Raw genomic sequence first — 14,787 nt, 5'->3', positions numbered from 1 at the left:
GAGTAATATAGCTGTAACTTTATATCTTATAATGTCAGTATTGTGATGCATCTTCACACATTAGGCAGCTGATGCTTACCATGATATTTTTTATCAAAATCCAACCTCCACATAGGTGGCAAAAGCCACCAGCTAGTCCCAGGAATCTATGTGCGCTATTTTAAGGTTTCTAAACAAACAGTAGAGAAAAGAAGATGTAATAAAAAATACTCAAACTTCATTCTATTTTTAAAATTGACAACAAAATTTCATACTGTGCACCTACATTCTATAACCAACTATCTAACCACATAAAAATGTAATTGTAGATTCTAGGGAGAAAAAAGAAGAAGAAAAGAAAAAGTAACTTTCCATGGATGCACATTACAAACAGAACTGATAGAAATATACAAAAAAGAAAATTTCATCACTACCCATCACTACATGTGACATGAAATCCTGGAGAGTAAATTGAAGATGATAAATAAGAGCTAAAGAGGCAAGGGCCATGAAGTGAGATGTGATTCATGAGTATGACTTGGGAAAATAACAGGACTTTCTTTAAATGACTACTACACAATAATTGTGGGGATATACAATGAATCTACCTAAGGATATCAAGGTTATTGAATGTAAATCTTACCCTAAATCTGGATCTCTCACATCCCATTACTGAAGCACAAATTACGAGTACAAGAGTAAACTAAAGAGATATTTATAAGATACCAGGATAGGCCAGGATTAAGAAAATATACCCTTCACCCTCTAACACACCAATGGGACCACTTACTTGGAATTAAGCCATGTGGTAATAGAAAAGACAGTTGCTAATGGCTGTTGACCAACCTATTACTAAATCACAGTCCCAGTTGCTCAGGATAATGTAATACTATCTAAATACCAAGAGCTGCTTCCCCCTTATAAGGAAGGTAGCCAAGTCACAGGCATGCACCAAATCCCACCCGTTCCACTCCCATCCACCACCCTTGCTTCCCTCTTATCTTAGCTCCTCGTGGATGAGGAGTCATCCCGGTTTCATGTCCACTGTATATAAAGAGACCCTCAATATTTTACATGAAATTATCGGTTCAAGTCTCCATTACTGGCAAGTTTCTTCTTTCCAACACTTAACTCTGTCACTGTAGTGCCAATATATACAGCTTACTTTGCTTCAAAAGGTCCTCTACATTGAGGAACTATCCTAACAATCTCTGAGTAGTTCATGATGTTAAGCTGAAACCATCATTTTGTTATATGAAGCTTCAATTACAGTGTGACCATAATGTAATTCTGAAGGCATGATAATACAAAAATATGAATTCCATTTTAATATAATTAAATGTGAAAATTTTTATGGCAATATTTCCCTTCCTTTCATGATATGTCCAGTGGGTAGAAAGCTTTTGTACCCTGTGAGAAATTTTTAGAAAGCAAATGCTATACACAGATAATGAAATGATAAAAATTTCCAGTGATATTCAACATCCATATATACGAATGAATAAATAAACAAACTAACAATACCTGTGGAGGATAATATCCATTGTGCATTGACTGGGTCATGCCTGACTGCTGTGCTAAGGGTAGCAGATGACTTGGTCGCTGAAGTGATTGTTGCTGATGCTGTTGTTGTCTCATGTATGAAGGATTTTGTAGAGATGATCTTAACGCTGTGTTCTCATCACTCAGCTTCTTGACCTAAGTAAAATGTCTGGGTTATAATCATAAACAAAACTCAGTACATTACAAAATGTACAGCACAGATATAGGAGAGAGAAAGAGAGAGTGAGAAAATCAAATCATATTTTTTCTTTGTTCTAAAGGTAAGTTCTAGGTAAATGTAGGTAAAAGTAGGGTGATGAGATGTACAAATGGAGAGGATGGCAGCAAGCTGGAAGTAAGTCTCAAAGGAGAGAGGCTGGAGGAGGTGCACAGTTTTAAGTATTTAGGGCGACATGTGGCAGGAAATGGAGTAGGGGTGGAGGTAAATTGTAGATTGAGAAAAGCAAGTAAATGTGTTGGGGTATTGAAAAGTATATGAGAAATAATCAGGGAATAGATGCAATAGATGCAATAAGAAGATTATTTCATGGGGTGATTGTACTGGTGACACTATATGGAGGTGGAGACTTGGAATTTATAAGGGGCAGAAAGGAGAAGTTTGAGATGAAGTGTCTGAGAAGCATGGTAAGGGTTACAAGGTTGGTTAGAGTGAGAAATGAGGTGAAGATGAGAGTGGAGGTGGAACAGATGGCAGATAGGGCTGATGAAAGAGTATTGGGATGGTTTGGATACATGGAAAGAATGAGTGAAGAAAGATTAGTAAAAGACGAAAGAGGTGTGGTAGGGAGAGGTGGATGGAGTGAACTTGAAGGAACAACTAAGGATAAGATGGATGGATGGATGGAGTGATAAGGACTTTGAACAAGGGTGGGAGAAGGCAGGGAACAGGGGTGTATGGAGAATGGCTGAGTATGGATATTGAAATGCATCCTGAAGGGATTTTCTTCCCATCTCTCTTTTTTATGTGTAGAGCAAGGAAGGGAGGGGGGAAGGTATGGGGAGTGGTTATATATGGATATTTTGATGCAGCTCACAGGGATTTCTCCTTGTCTTCTCTATTTTCTGCATGAGGGGACAGAGAGGAGGATTCATCATGTCAGTGAAGCAGCATTCCTGTGGATGTACTCTGTCTCGCTGAATTGCTTCCGAAGCAGGCAGTGGGCAGAAAACAGGGATGACCCTTGATCCACAGTCAAGATGAAAGACAAGGGTGGTGGATGGGAGTGGAATAGGTGGGAGTGGGTGCATGCCTTTGACTTGGCTACCTCCCTTATATGAGTGAAGAAGCCCTTGGTATATAGATGGCTATGTATATATGTATGTGTATATATATATTTTTTTTCTAACACAAATCACTTTCAATTCCATGCCATCGCAGTCGAGACTGAAGAATCGCTCGATGGAGGCATCTGTTGGAAATTGAAACATGGATGAGCCGAGGATTCGAACCCAGCTAACCCATAACAAAGTTACAGTGACTTGAACCAATATGTTATCAAGAGAGATTTGGTTTAAGTCACTGTAACTTTGTTACGGGTTAGCTGGGTTCGAATCCTCGGCTTGTCCACATTTCAATTTCCAACAGATGCCTCCATCGAGCGATTCTTCAGTCTCGACTGTGATGGCATGGAATTAAAAGTGATTTGTGGTTGAAAAAAGATATTAATTGATCACTGGGAACCATTCAGTGTATATGTGTATATATATATATATAATATATATATATATCATATACACACACACACATATATATCCTACTCTCTGTAGCCCTAAATGGAACATTCCTTAAAAAAAGCAAAGTCTGGGAGTTTTCCAAGCTGAACCCTAAGGTTCGGGTTTTTCATTGTGCGTGGATGTTGTACAGATAATGTAAAGGGCAAAAGGGTAGGGAGTATCTTTGTGAGTGAAACTAAGTTGAAAGGGAGGGGCAAGTTTGAGTTTGGGAGTGTAGTTGGGAGGGTGTCAGGAGTGAAGAGAGGATGAGGAAGAAAAGAGATGGTTATACTAGTAAATGAAGAAATAGGAAAGTGTGAGATGGAGTGGAAAGAAGTTTCTTCAAGGTTAATGTGGACAAAGGTGAACTGGGAAGGGAGATCTGGGTCTTTATAGGTGCACATGGGCCTGATAGTGAGAAAAGTGTAGAGGAAAGGGAGGCTTTTTGGATAGATTTAAATGAGTGCATTAAGGGTTTAGGGTGAAATATCAATGTAGTGGTATTGGGAGATCTCAATGCTAGGGTAGGAGATGAACCAATAGATGGAGTGGTTGGGAAGCATGGAGTGCTAGGAAAAAATGGTAGTGGAGAGTTGGTGATGTGTCTAGAGAGTTGATAGCAAACACAATGTTTAGGAAGAAAGTCAAGCATAAGTACACATGAGAGAGGGTGGTGTATGGAAGGGTGGTAGATAGGGGTTTAATGGACTATATAGTGGTAACCAGAAGAGTAGGAAGAGTTCTGGATGTACATGTTCTTAGGGGAGAGAGTGGAGAAATATATATATATATATATATAAAAAAAGATGGAAGGTAAGTTGAGAGTGGAGGATAGATGGAGAAAGAGGAAAAAGACAGAAGGTAGGCTGGTGCTTAGAGTAAACTACTTAAATGAGAAAGAAAAGGAGTACAAAAAGAAGCTGAGAGAAGAGTGGGAGGGAGTGAAGGTTAGGGTAGAACTAGGAGTGGAGGATTGGGGATGGTTCAAGGAGTGTCACAAGTTGTGCAAAGATGGTGTGTGGAACAAGGAGGATGGGAGAAAATAGAAAGAAGGGTAGTGAATGGTGGGATGAGGAAGCAAAGAAGGTTGTAGAAGAGAAGAAACGAGCACTCACAGTTTGGATGCAAAATAGGATGAATCATATGAGAAGTACAAAGAAAAGAGAAGTAGAGCATAAGATAAAGGAGGCAAAAAGGAGAGCAGATGTGAAATGGGGTAAGAGTATGACAGAAAATTTTGACAGTAATAATAATATCTTTTGGAAGAAAATTAAAAGAGGAAGGAGAGGCAAATCAAGTAGTGAAGAAAAGGTAAAAGGTGCAGATGGAGTGATGATAATGGAAGAGATGACAGTAATATGATGGGCAGAGTATTTTAGGGAGTTGCTAAATGTGAAGGAGGATAGGGTGGGAAAGGTAGTTGTGGTGGGAAGTGCTAAGAAAATGAGTGATGAATGAGAAAAAGGGAGAAGAAATAAGAAAAGATGAGGTGAAAGCAGTTATTAAAATGATGACAGCAGGTAAGGCACCTGGATTGGATGTGTGTCATGTGGATTGTCTAAAAATAAGGGAGGTACAGTGATGGTGGACTGGCTGGTGAGGTTGTTCAACGTTTGTCTAAATGAGGGTAGATTGCTGGAGTACTGCCTGTATAGTTCCACTTTACATGAGAAAAGGGGACAACTGTGAGTGTAGTAGTTTCAGAGGGATCCCTTTGTTGAGTGTAATTGGGAAGCCATATGGGAAGGATTTGATTGAGAGGATTAGGAAAGGAACAGAGGGATTATTTTGTGAGGAACAGTGTGGGTTTAGGATATGTAGGGGTTACGTGGATCATATTTTTGTGGTAAGGAAGATATGTGAGAAAATTTTAGGAAAAGGTAAGGATGTTTTTTGGGCCTTTATGGATTTGGAAAAGGCTTATGTGAGGGTAGACAGGAAGGCACTGTGGGAGGTATTGCAGATATACGGGATAGGTAGAAAGTTAATAAGAGCAGCCAAGAGATTTTACAAGAGTAGTAGAGGCTGTGTTAGAATTAGAAATGGAGTGTGTGGTTTGAGGTAAAGGTGGAACTTTGCCAGGGATGTGTCAAGTCACCACAGCCGTTTAATTTATACATGGATGGGGTCGTGTGAGAGGTAAATGCAAGGGTAATGGATCAGGGATTGGAAATGATTAAAGAAAATAGAAAAGTGGGAGATAAATCAGTTATTGTTTGCTGACATCACTGCTAGTAGCAGGATCAGAGGAGGAATTAATGAAGTTAGTGACAGAGTTTGGGAAAGTGTGCAAAAGAAGGAAGTTGAAGATAAATGTGGGTAAAAGTAAGGTCATGTGATGTACAAGGAGAGAGGATGGCAGTAAATTGGAAGTGTGTATTAATGGAGAGAGACTGGAGGAAGTGGATAGCTTTAGATACTTTGGGGCAAATGTGGTGGGAAAGGGAGGAGTGGAGGTGGAGGTAGAATGTAGACTGATAAAAACAAGTAAATGCCTTAAAGGAGTAAAAAGTGTAATGAGAAATAGACATTTGGGAAAAGATGCTAAAAGGAGATTGTATTTGGGGTGACTGTGCTGAGAGCACTGTATGGGGCAGAAACATGGAATCTAAGAGAGGAAGAGCTTTAGTGTGTTTGACATGAAATGCCCAAGAAGTATGGTAGGGATTACTGGGCTGGATAGAGTGAGAAAATGAGTTGGAGAAGAGAGCTGGGGTGGAAAAGGGGTTGGGAGATTGGGTTGATGAAAAAGTATTGGGATGATTTGGACTCAAGGAAAGAACGAGCACAGAAAGATTAGTAAAATAAGTGTGGAAGGCAGCGGTGGAAGGAGTGAACATTAAATGGGGGGGGTAGTATGTGCGAATATTTCTAATGCAGCCCAATGGGACTTCTACCCCATCTTCTCTTTTTCTGCATGAGATGACTGGGTGGGTGGGTCTATGATTATATGAAGCAGCCTTACTGTGGATGTGCTGTGTCTTGCTGCATTGCTCCTGACCCAGGGCAGTGGGCAAGATGCAGGGACACCTCCCACACCTCTTTAACTAATCTTATTTCACTCATTCTTTCCATTTATTCAAATCATCACAATACTCTTTCATCAGCCCTTATTTGCCATCTCCTTTTCCAACCCCATTCTCCTCCTCACCTTGTTTCTCACTCTATCCAATCTTGTAACCCCTACTATACATTTCAGACATTTCATCTTAAACATGTTCAAACTTTTCCTCTCTGCCTCTCTTAAATTGTAGGTCTCTGTACCATGCAGTGTTGTCAACACATTCACCCCTTCATATAGTCTCCTCTTTGCATCCATTCCCAAATTCCTAATTTTCATGACACTTTTTAATCTTCCAAGGCATTTACTTGCTTCTCTCAGTCTTCTACAATTTACTTTTATCTATACTCCTCCCTTTCCTGCTACATGTGACCACAAATACCTAAAGCTATCTACTTCTTCCAGCCTCTCTCCTTTGAGACTTACTCCCAGCTTGCTGCCATCCTCTCCCTTTGTACATCTCATCACCTTACTTTTACCCATATTTACCTTCAACTTACTCCTATACTATACCCTCCCACACTCCATCACTAACTCCCTTAACCACTTCAGTACAAGTCAAATTCTTACGTGCAGCAACGGCTGCCATGTGTACGATTCATCACACTTCTTGCATTATAAAATATAGTCACTGCTTTATTACTCATTCTCTTTTACTCTGAGTAATAATAAACACAAAAAATGTGATCAAACCAGTTCACTGAATCTGGGGGTAACTCATGTACACCTACAAAAAAAATATGTAAAATCAAGATGCCGATGCCGGCATCCTCATGTACCCACTCAGGCCTCATGATGCCTACATAGGCGTCATTGTACCGAAGTGGTTAAGAGGGGGTTTACACGGTCTAATGGTTTGTTGAACGTGGTTCGACAGACACGTGTTTAAAGTGATGTGTGAACGGGGTATTTGGGGTTTAACCAACGTGTTCGACAACCAAATACCCCGTTTACACATCACTTTAAACATGTGTCTGTCGAACCGCGTTCGACAAACCGCTAGACCGTGTAAACCACCTCTAATCCCTCTTCTGTCCCTGCTACTAGCACAGTGTTGTCAGCAAACACCAACTGGCTTACCTCACACTTTTCTACATTTTCCTGAACCATCTCCAGTCCCCTGCCCATTACCCTCACATTTACCTCCAACACTACACCATCTATATATAATAACAACTTCTACACCAAAAGGTTTCTTCTCTCTTATAAAGAAGATAGCCAAGTCTCCACCTACCACCCTTGTTTCCCTCTTATCTTAGCTCCTTGTGGATGCTGAGTCATCTCTGTCTCCTGCCCAGTGCCTGGTTCAGAGGCAATGCAGCAAGAGACAGCACATCCACAGTAGGGCCACTTCACTTACATGACGACCCCCCTCCCCTCCCCTTGTCCAGAAAATAGAGAAAACAGGGAGAATTCCCTTCAGGCTGTGTCAAATATCATCCATAAACAACCATCCTTCACTCACCCCTATCCCTTGTCTTTTCCCTTCATACACACATATACCATGTTTTATTTTCCACCTTACAGGGGAGGTAGCCAAAGTCAAGGTCATAAATCCATTCCCACCCATTTCATCCCCACATACTCTACTCCCATTTACCACCCCTCCCTCTTTTCTTGACTCCTCCTGGATGATGGGTCATCCCTGCATCTTGCCTACTACTCTTCTTCATTTAATTTGCAACCCACCTCTCCATCCCCTCATGCAGGGGAGAGAGAGAGAGAGAGAGAGAGAGAGAGAGAGAGAGAGAGAGAGAGAGAGAGAGAGAGAGAGAGAAAACACAGTTATAATTACATAAACCTATTTTCCTTATGACTGAATTTATGTACAGTATAGAACTGAGTGTGAGCACCCAATACAATTTATTGATATACACACATATATACAGAAACATTATCCTGTTGATGTAATTGATAACTTGTCTTAAGTTGTATGGCTAACTCCCTGGTTGTGATGCTGGTGGCTCTGATGGTTGGAATCTGAGGTCATGCCAAAGTGACTGCGGGTCAGACAATGGTTGGTTTACTGAAGCTTGCTGATGTTGTGTAGCTAATGCATGCATGCATGTGTGTGTGCATGCTAATATAGAATGAATCAATAATACTCAATCTACAGGCATTTTTTGCAACACACTTGTACCCTTTTCCCTTGTAAAGTGTAACTATATGGGCACTTCTCCAGTCCTCTGGCATTCTACCCTCTTTTAGACAAACATTAAACAACCTCACCAGCCAGTCCACCATCACTGTACCTCCCTTTTTTGGACACTCCGCATGACACCCATCTAACCCAGGTGCCTTACCTGCTTTCATCATTTTAATAACAATAAAAATGATCTATCTATATATCAAGGGCTTTTTCCCCTTACCAGGAAGGTAGCCAAGTCAAAAGGCACATACCCACTCCCACCCATTTTACTCCCATCCACCACCCTTTCCTTCATCTAATCTTAGCTCCTCATGGATGATAGGTCATCCTTGTATCTCACCCACTGCCCTGGGTCTGAAGCAATACAGCAAGACACAGTACATCCATAGCAAAGCTGCTTCACTTAATTGGCAACCTCCCTCTCTGTCCCCTCATGCAGAAAAAGGGAGGATGGGGAGAAATCCCTTTGGGATATGTTAAAATATCATTCATACATAACTACTCCCTAACCCGCCTCCCCTATCCCTTCCTTGCATCACAATATCATCTACACAGCCATTTTCCACTCACTCCTATTTCCTACCTTCTCACTTCCTTGCTTAATTTAAGGGGACTTGCTGGTCAAGAATCGATGAAAATTGGGAAAAAAATGAAAAACTGGGAAAAAATTTCTACATCTGCGTATGGCAATCGACAGTCTGTATGCGGAGTATTTCATCAAAATTCGCCTTATTTTCGTAGTTATGGCAAATAAACCCCCTCCTCCCCCCAACTCGGCCCTATGATACGTATTGGTCACTACAATATATATATTATTGCAATAAATAACAATAATTTGTAATGACTGAGTGCTATTGCTAGTGACTTCTGGCAACTCTGTCTCTGTACCAGAGGTTATATATAGACCCCAGCATGGGTAGATGCCTCAGCAAGCGATAAACAATAGACGGGGATTGAGTGATACGCTCCACTGCAAGCCACCATCACTCATCCTTTTGTCATTTGACAAGCTGTTATACTATTTTTGAGATGCCACGTCCTCGCAAGCAAACCGAACACGTTCAGGAAGCTAGGAAGAGGCAAGAATTACGAAGTAAGCAAGCAGAAGACAAATGTGCATTGATCCACAAGCACAATCTCCCGTCCCGGATATCCCTCCTCTACCACGTGTCCCGTTTCTCCCTCCTCCACTTCTCCAACCTTCTCCACCACTCCAGCTGTTTCTGAAGAAGGTGACACAGCACAGAAATCTCGACGTATAAATATACGAAAGGAAATATTGAATGTTTCTGCAGATGCAGGAAGATCAAAGACAGTTGATGAGTCTGAGGAAGAAGAAACCCAAAACTGTGAAAAAAACAAAGAAAAGTGTAAAAGAATATGCTCCTGGAACATTCAACTGAAAACCTGGCAACAATGAGTAGTGTTGGCAACTATGACACCCTAATGTAATAACCTGCCTAAAATGCAGGTGGGGACCAGGAGCCAGAAGACAGAAGATTATATGACTGGACATCAACATATATGACTGAATATGAATAAATTTTATTCTAAATATTATCAACATTCAAGCCTAAAAAACTAAATAAGGAAATGCCATGATATCCCTTATTTATATTAGTATGTAGGGGTTCAAAGTTAGTGAAAACTTTGACGGCCCGTATCTCAAAACCTAAGTTTTATACCTTCAAACTTCTACTCCTCCATAACATCTTAATCAATTTCAATGAAAATTCACACATAATATGTCTAAATCTGCCTGATTGATGAAATAGAACATTTCTTTTTTCAATATCTGAAAGGGTTAATTTTTGCCAATTTTTTTCCCCCTATTTGAAGGGGGACGGGGTGGGAAAAAATATAAAAATTAAAATTCCACAAACTAATTACTTTAACTAAAATTTCTCTCTATTAGTTTGAAGGTCTGGATGAGGTCCTCCCACCATATTCATTTAATTTATGTAGAGCAATTATTATAGGAGTAGCCATTTCAAAATTATCAATTTTTTTGGAAAGGGAGGTGGGGGGGGGGGGGGCAAAACATGAAAGGGTTGCAGATTATTTTTTTTTTGGGTTAGGAAAGATGTATATGGTGTCCCTAACCCCTGGCATAAATTTCTGTGCAATAACCCAATTAATAAAGATTTTCATCTTTTGATCAGCCGGTCCCCTCAGGCCTTCCCCTCTTGCTCAACACCTCTTTCACTTCATCTATCCATCTTATTCTAGGTCATCCCCTAAAGTTCATTCCATCTACCTCTATCTTTGTAACATACTAATACATACATACATACTCCAAAGGCCTTTTCCCCCTTACAAGGGAAGTAGCCAAAAAACAAAGGCATAAAACCACTCACACCCATTCCATCCCCATGTACTCCACTCCCATCTACCCCCTTCCCTCCCTCTTATCTAATCCATCTACAGGCTTCTGCCCTTACAAGGGAGGTAGCCAGCCAAGGCATGCATCCGCCTCCGTCTGTCAATCATTTCCCTTTTATCTTAGCTCTTTGTGGACAAAGGGTCAGAAGTAATGTAGCAAGACACAATACATAATACCTCCATAGCAGTGACCCTCACTCCTTGTTCCCTCGTATGAAAATAAATGTGATTTGGTTTAATGTCACAAACTCCCTGCTATTGGGAGGCTAGGACAGTGCCCCTTACAGAGGACTTTGTTATGTGGAATTTAATTCTTGTGGTTGACAAGAAGAGGAAGAAGAAGAATTAGAAGAAGAAGAAGAAGAAGAAGAAGAAGAAGAAAATATATATATATGTAAGTACACACATATCCAATCTTAGGTTTAAACTTTGTATGTAATACTACACTCATCCAAATACCCATTTGTTGGGACAACAAACAGGTTTTGGAAAGACAGTAAATTCTCTCTCTCTTTTTTTTTTTTTTTTTTTTTACTGAGGAATAAAACAAAGGGTGAATATAAAATCACAACACCCCTTTGTGTTAATATTCAAACCTTATTTCAAGAATAATTTCAAATTAATTATTCACAAAGTGTGTGCTTTGACCTCCCCCTACCTTTAGAGGGCAAAGGACCCTTGACATGTGATTCACCATGGTTTTGGTTCATGTGTAGACTTATGACTGTCAGTTATTACCCTCCCATATGAGAGCTCACAGATTATATATGCCCAATCTATGGGTAATGCTGTGGAAAAAAAAAAAAAAAAAAACCACCTTGTCCTTGAGAGTTGGAGTGCTGGCTCACAATGTTGAAATTATTTTAGCTTTGGGCAAGAATCAGCCTCATATTGCAGAATTAGCAGTTGTGAATGGCACCATTGCGATATTGAACCATGTATAGTATATATATCTGTAATATATTTCTATTCTGAACCTAAATTTACACAAACATAAACACAACTAAATGAGCTACAGGACTAATAATACTTACCCTTGGGGAGAACATACTACATGCTATGCAAGATATACTCAAGTTGTCCTTTACACAATACAGTGCAGAACAAAACAAAATTACAAATAAAGTGAAAATCTTTTACAAGTTCTACAAAATAGCTGAATACTAAATTCATATATAAGAACAAAGTTGCTGGCCCGAAACAACCCATGCTTATACCTCTACATTACATGGAAACTATGTGTCACACTAACTTTAGGCTGCGGAGAAGGAGCTTGGAGAAAAGACCTTTCTCGAATCAGATGGGAGACCTAGGAATGGCAAGAATTGTTATGAGCCACAACAAACTACAATGAAAGAAACAAATAACACATACAGCAATGCAACACCATAAAATAAATCTACACCCATGAAAGCAGCCATGCATACAAGTGAATTTTACTTAACTTCTTCCCAATGCTACATTTAAACAAATCAAAAAAGAAAAAGCAGTATCTTCCTATCTGATTTAAAGATAAGCTGAAATTTAAATTATATGTAATGTAGCAAAACTTGAAATGCTAACAAAACAATTATTAACTAATAATCAATATCATCATGCAATAAAATAGTTCATCAATACTTTTATGGAAAATATCAAATGATGATATTTCCCATCAAATTATAACAAGAGTGTGAATTCAAACTTAATTCAGCTGAAAAGAGAGAATTGGAGGGAAATATATAAAATATATATATATATATATATATATATATATATATATATATATATATATATATATATATATATATATATATATATATATATATATACTTTTCCTCTCTGCCTCTTTTAATTCAAAGTCTCTGCCTCATACATCTTTACATGCATCCATGAATGCAACTTTGTGCCAAAAAATATTCAGACATGACTTCAAAGCCTTGATGAAGATCCTCATATACAAATGATTAGCTATACAAATAGAATGCCATACAGTTTCTCTGAAGAAAATTAAATTTATATATCAAGACAAAATTTGAGCAACAATCCATGAACAGACTGCACATTCGTGTAAATGGCTGGGAGCAGTTCCAATCCACTTTGTCATTATACTGTACTCATTTTGTGTTCTACATTGATGTGGACTTGAATAGAGATTGATGGATACTCCCAAAGCTGTTGTGACAATTTTTCTTCAGGCTGTCAATGCTTTGCATGACTTTAGGACCAATCCTGTGAATGTTGCTGATTACCTCAGAGCCATGGATCTCCTGTAAGACACCTGGGACAACAGATTGAGTGACTAAATTCAGGAAACCCCCCCATTATCTTGATGGGTTTGGTTAAGGGAATGAAACTGCCATAAATAGCAATTTTCTGTTTACATCTGTCTGCTATATGATTAACTGATATAGATTCCCTTGTTATCTTGAGGTTATCCAAAGAAAAGGGCCTTCTAAACATGTCAAACCAGCCCTTCCTGGCTTGGAAATCTTGAGGGGAGGTCACTGGGACAGTGTTTGTGCTGGTGACATCCTCATCCTTTACACAGATTATGTTATTGTCAATAGAAATCCTTTAATTGTTCTGGTCCAATATCCACATGAACAAGACATTCTACATCTATGGTAAGACACTGTCTCACTTAAAACACCTGCTTGCTTGGCAGAGATGGGTGCAGTAGATGCTACAACCTATCTCTTGTTTTTCTTAATGTTGCACATTGTACTTTTGTTTCCATTAAAACCTTTTTCCAAAATTCCATAGTTCATTCTTTCCCTATACATATCTAGCAGCTTCACCTCATCCTCAAGGCTCATCTCTTTCTTAGTGTGCTTAAGGATACACTCGACACTTGGGAAGAAGGCACACATACGGCCTATTCTTGCAGTCGATTCTTGGGTACACACGTGGCACAAACTTATCACAAACAGCGATCACATATAGCACAAATAGGCCATTGAACTATACTTTTCACAAAAGCATTAGCACTGCACTACACTTGTAACCACTAAATGCAACAGCACAATGAAATAGTGCAAAAATAGTAAAATGGTGTCAGCATAACTATGCAGTATGGAGAACACTCCAAGTGTATGGCTGGTGCAGAAAAGTCTGACCCTGTGCAGGGTAGTGGAGTGGTGGTAACTAGTAACTGTGGTGTGCAGAGTGGAGGAAACCACAAATGACTGATTCCACAAAAAGTGCCTCCTTAAATAGCAAGTGTTACCTATACTTTCATTACCTCTGTTCAATTTATCACTATATCCATATAATAGTCTCACTTTTCCTCTTGGTTTAAAAGGTTAGATAAACTAAAAGTAATGTGTAGGTTGACAACCCTTTTCATGTGTTAAAGAGCTGTATGTGAGTGCAATACATAATTTTTCAATCTTGCTTGTCTACTTATCATATTACCCTCTGTGATTATATATATATATATATATATATATGTATATATATGTATATATATATATATATATATATATATATGTATTTCTTCTTCTTCTTCTTCTTCTTTCTGGGCAGTACCCTCTGGCAAGCAGGGAGGGCAACTATGCCACTGGAATTTTTCAAAATTTTAACTTCCACCAAATTGGTGAGTTAGTTACCAGAAAATGTTGAAGTTAAAAAAATGGAAAAATTCCAAGAGGGGCAGTTGCCCTCCCTGTCACTAAGAGTATGGCCCTGATATATATATATATATATATATATATATATATATATGTATACACACACACGCACACACATATACACTCACACACACACACATATAAATCAGTGGACTGCCACTACTCACTGTACTGCTCAGTTTGGACAACTCTGCTCTCATGTGGTCATTGTTCTCCTGAAGTTCTTTGATACGTGCTTCACTTGTTTCGAGTTTTGTCTTCATAGCTAAGTACTCTTGCAGACTAACAGCATCAGACTTTTCTCCCTCCTGTTTCTCTTGGTTCTGTAA

At 39.2% G+C, this 14,787-nt stretch overlaps 1 protein-coding gene across 4 annotated transcripts in view; it reads right to left on the bottom strand.

The window, feature by feature from the left end:
• Git (ARF GTPase-activating protein GIT1) overlaps nucleotides 1-14,787 on the bottom strand; it is a 68,892-nt gene that overhangs the window by 22,285 nt on the left and 31,820 nt on the right. For all 4 annotated transcript variants that reach the window (XM_076180589.1, XM_076180591.1, XM_076180592.1 and 1 more), the window contains 3 exons: nucleotides 14,626-14,781; nucleotides 12,100-12,156; nucleotides 1,504-1,677 (listed from right to left, as the gene is read on the bottom strand). In XM_076180589.1, the coding sequence (XP_076036704.1) occupies nucleotides 1,504-1,677; nucleotides 12,100-12,156; nucleotides 14,626-14,781 (387 nt within the window). The remainder of the gene's footprint in view (nucleotides 1-1,503; nucleotides 1,678-12,099; nucleotides 12,157-14,625; nucleotides 14,782-14,787) is intronic.

This window comes from Oratosquilla oratoria, chromosome 44 (genome assembly GCF_046742065.1).
Source record: "Oratosquilla oratoria isolate Oo_2021 chromosome 44, ASM4674206v1, whole genome shotgun sequence".
NCBI lineage: Eukaryota > Metazoa > Arthropoda > Malacostraca > Stomatopoda > Squillidae > Oratosquilla > Oratosquilla oratoria.
Note: the sequence above shows the minus strand (reverse complement) of the source record. Positions and strands in the feature narration are given on the sequence as shown.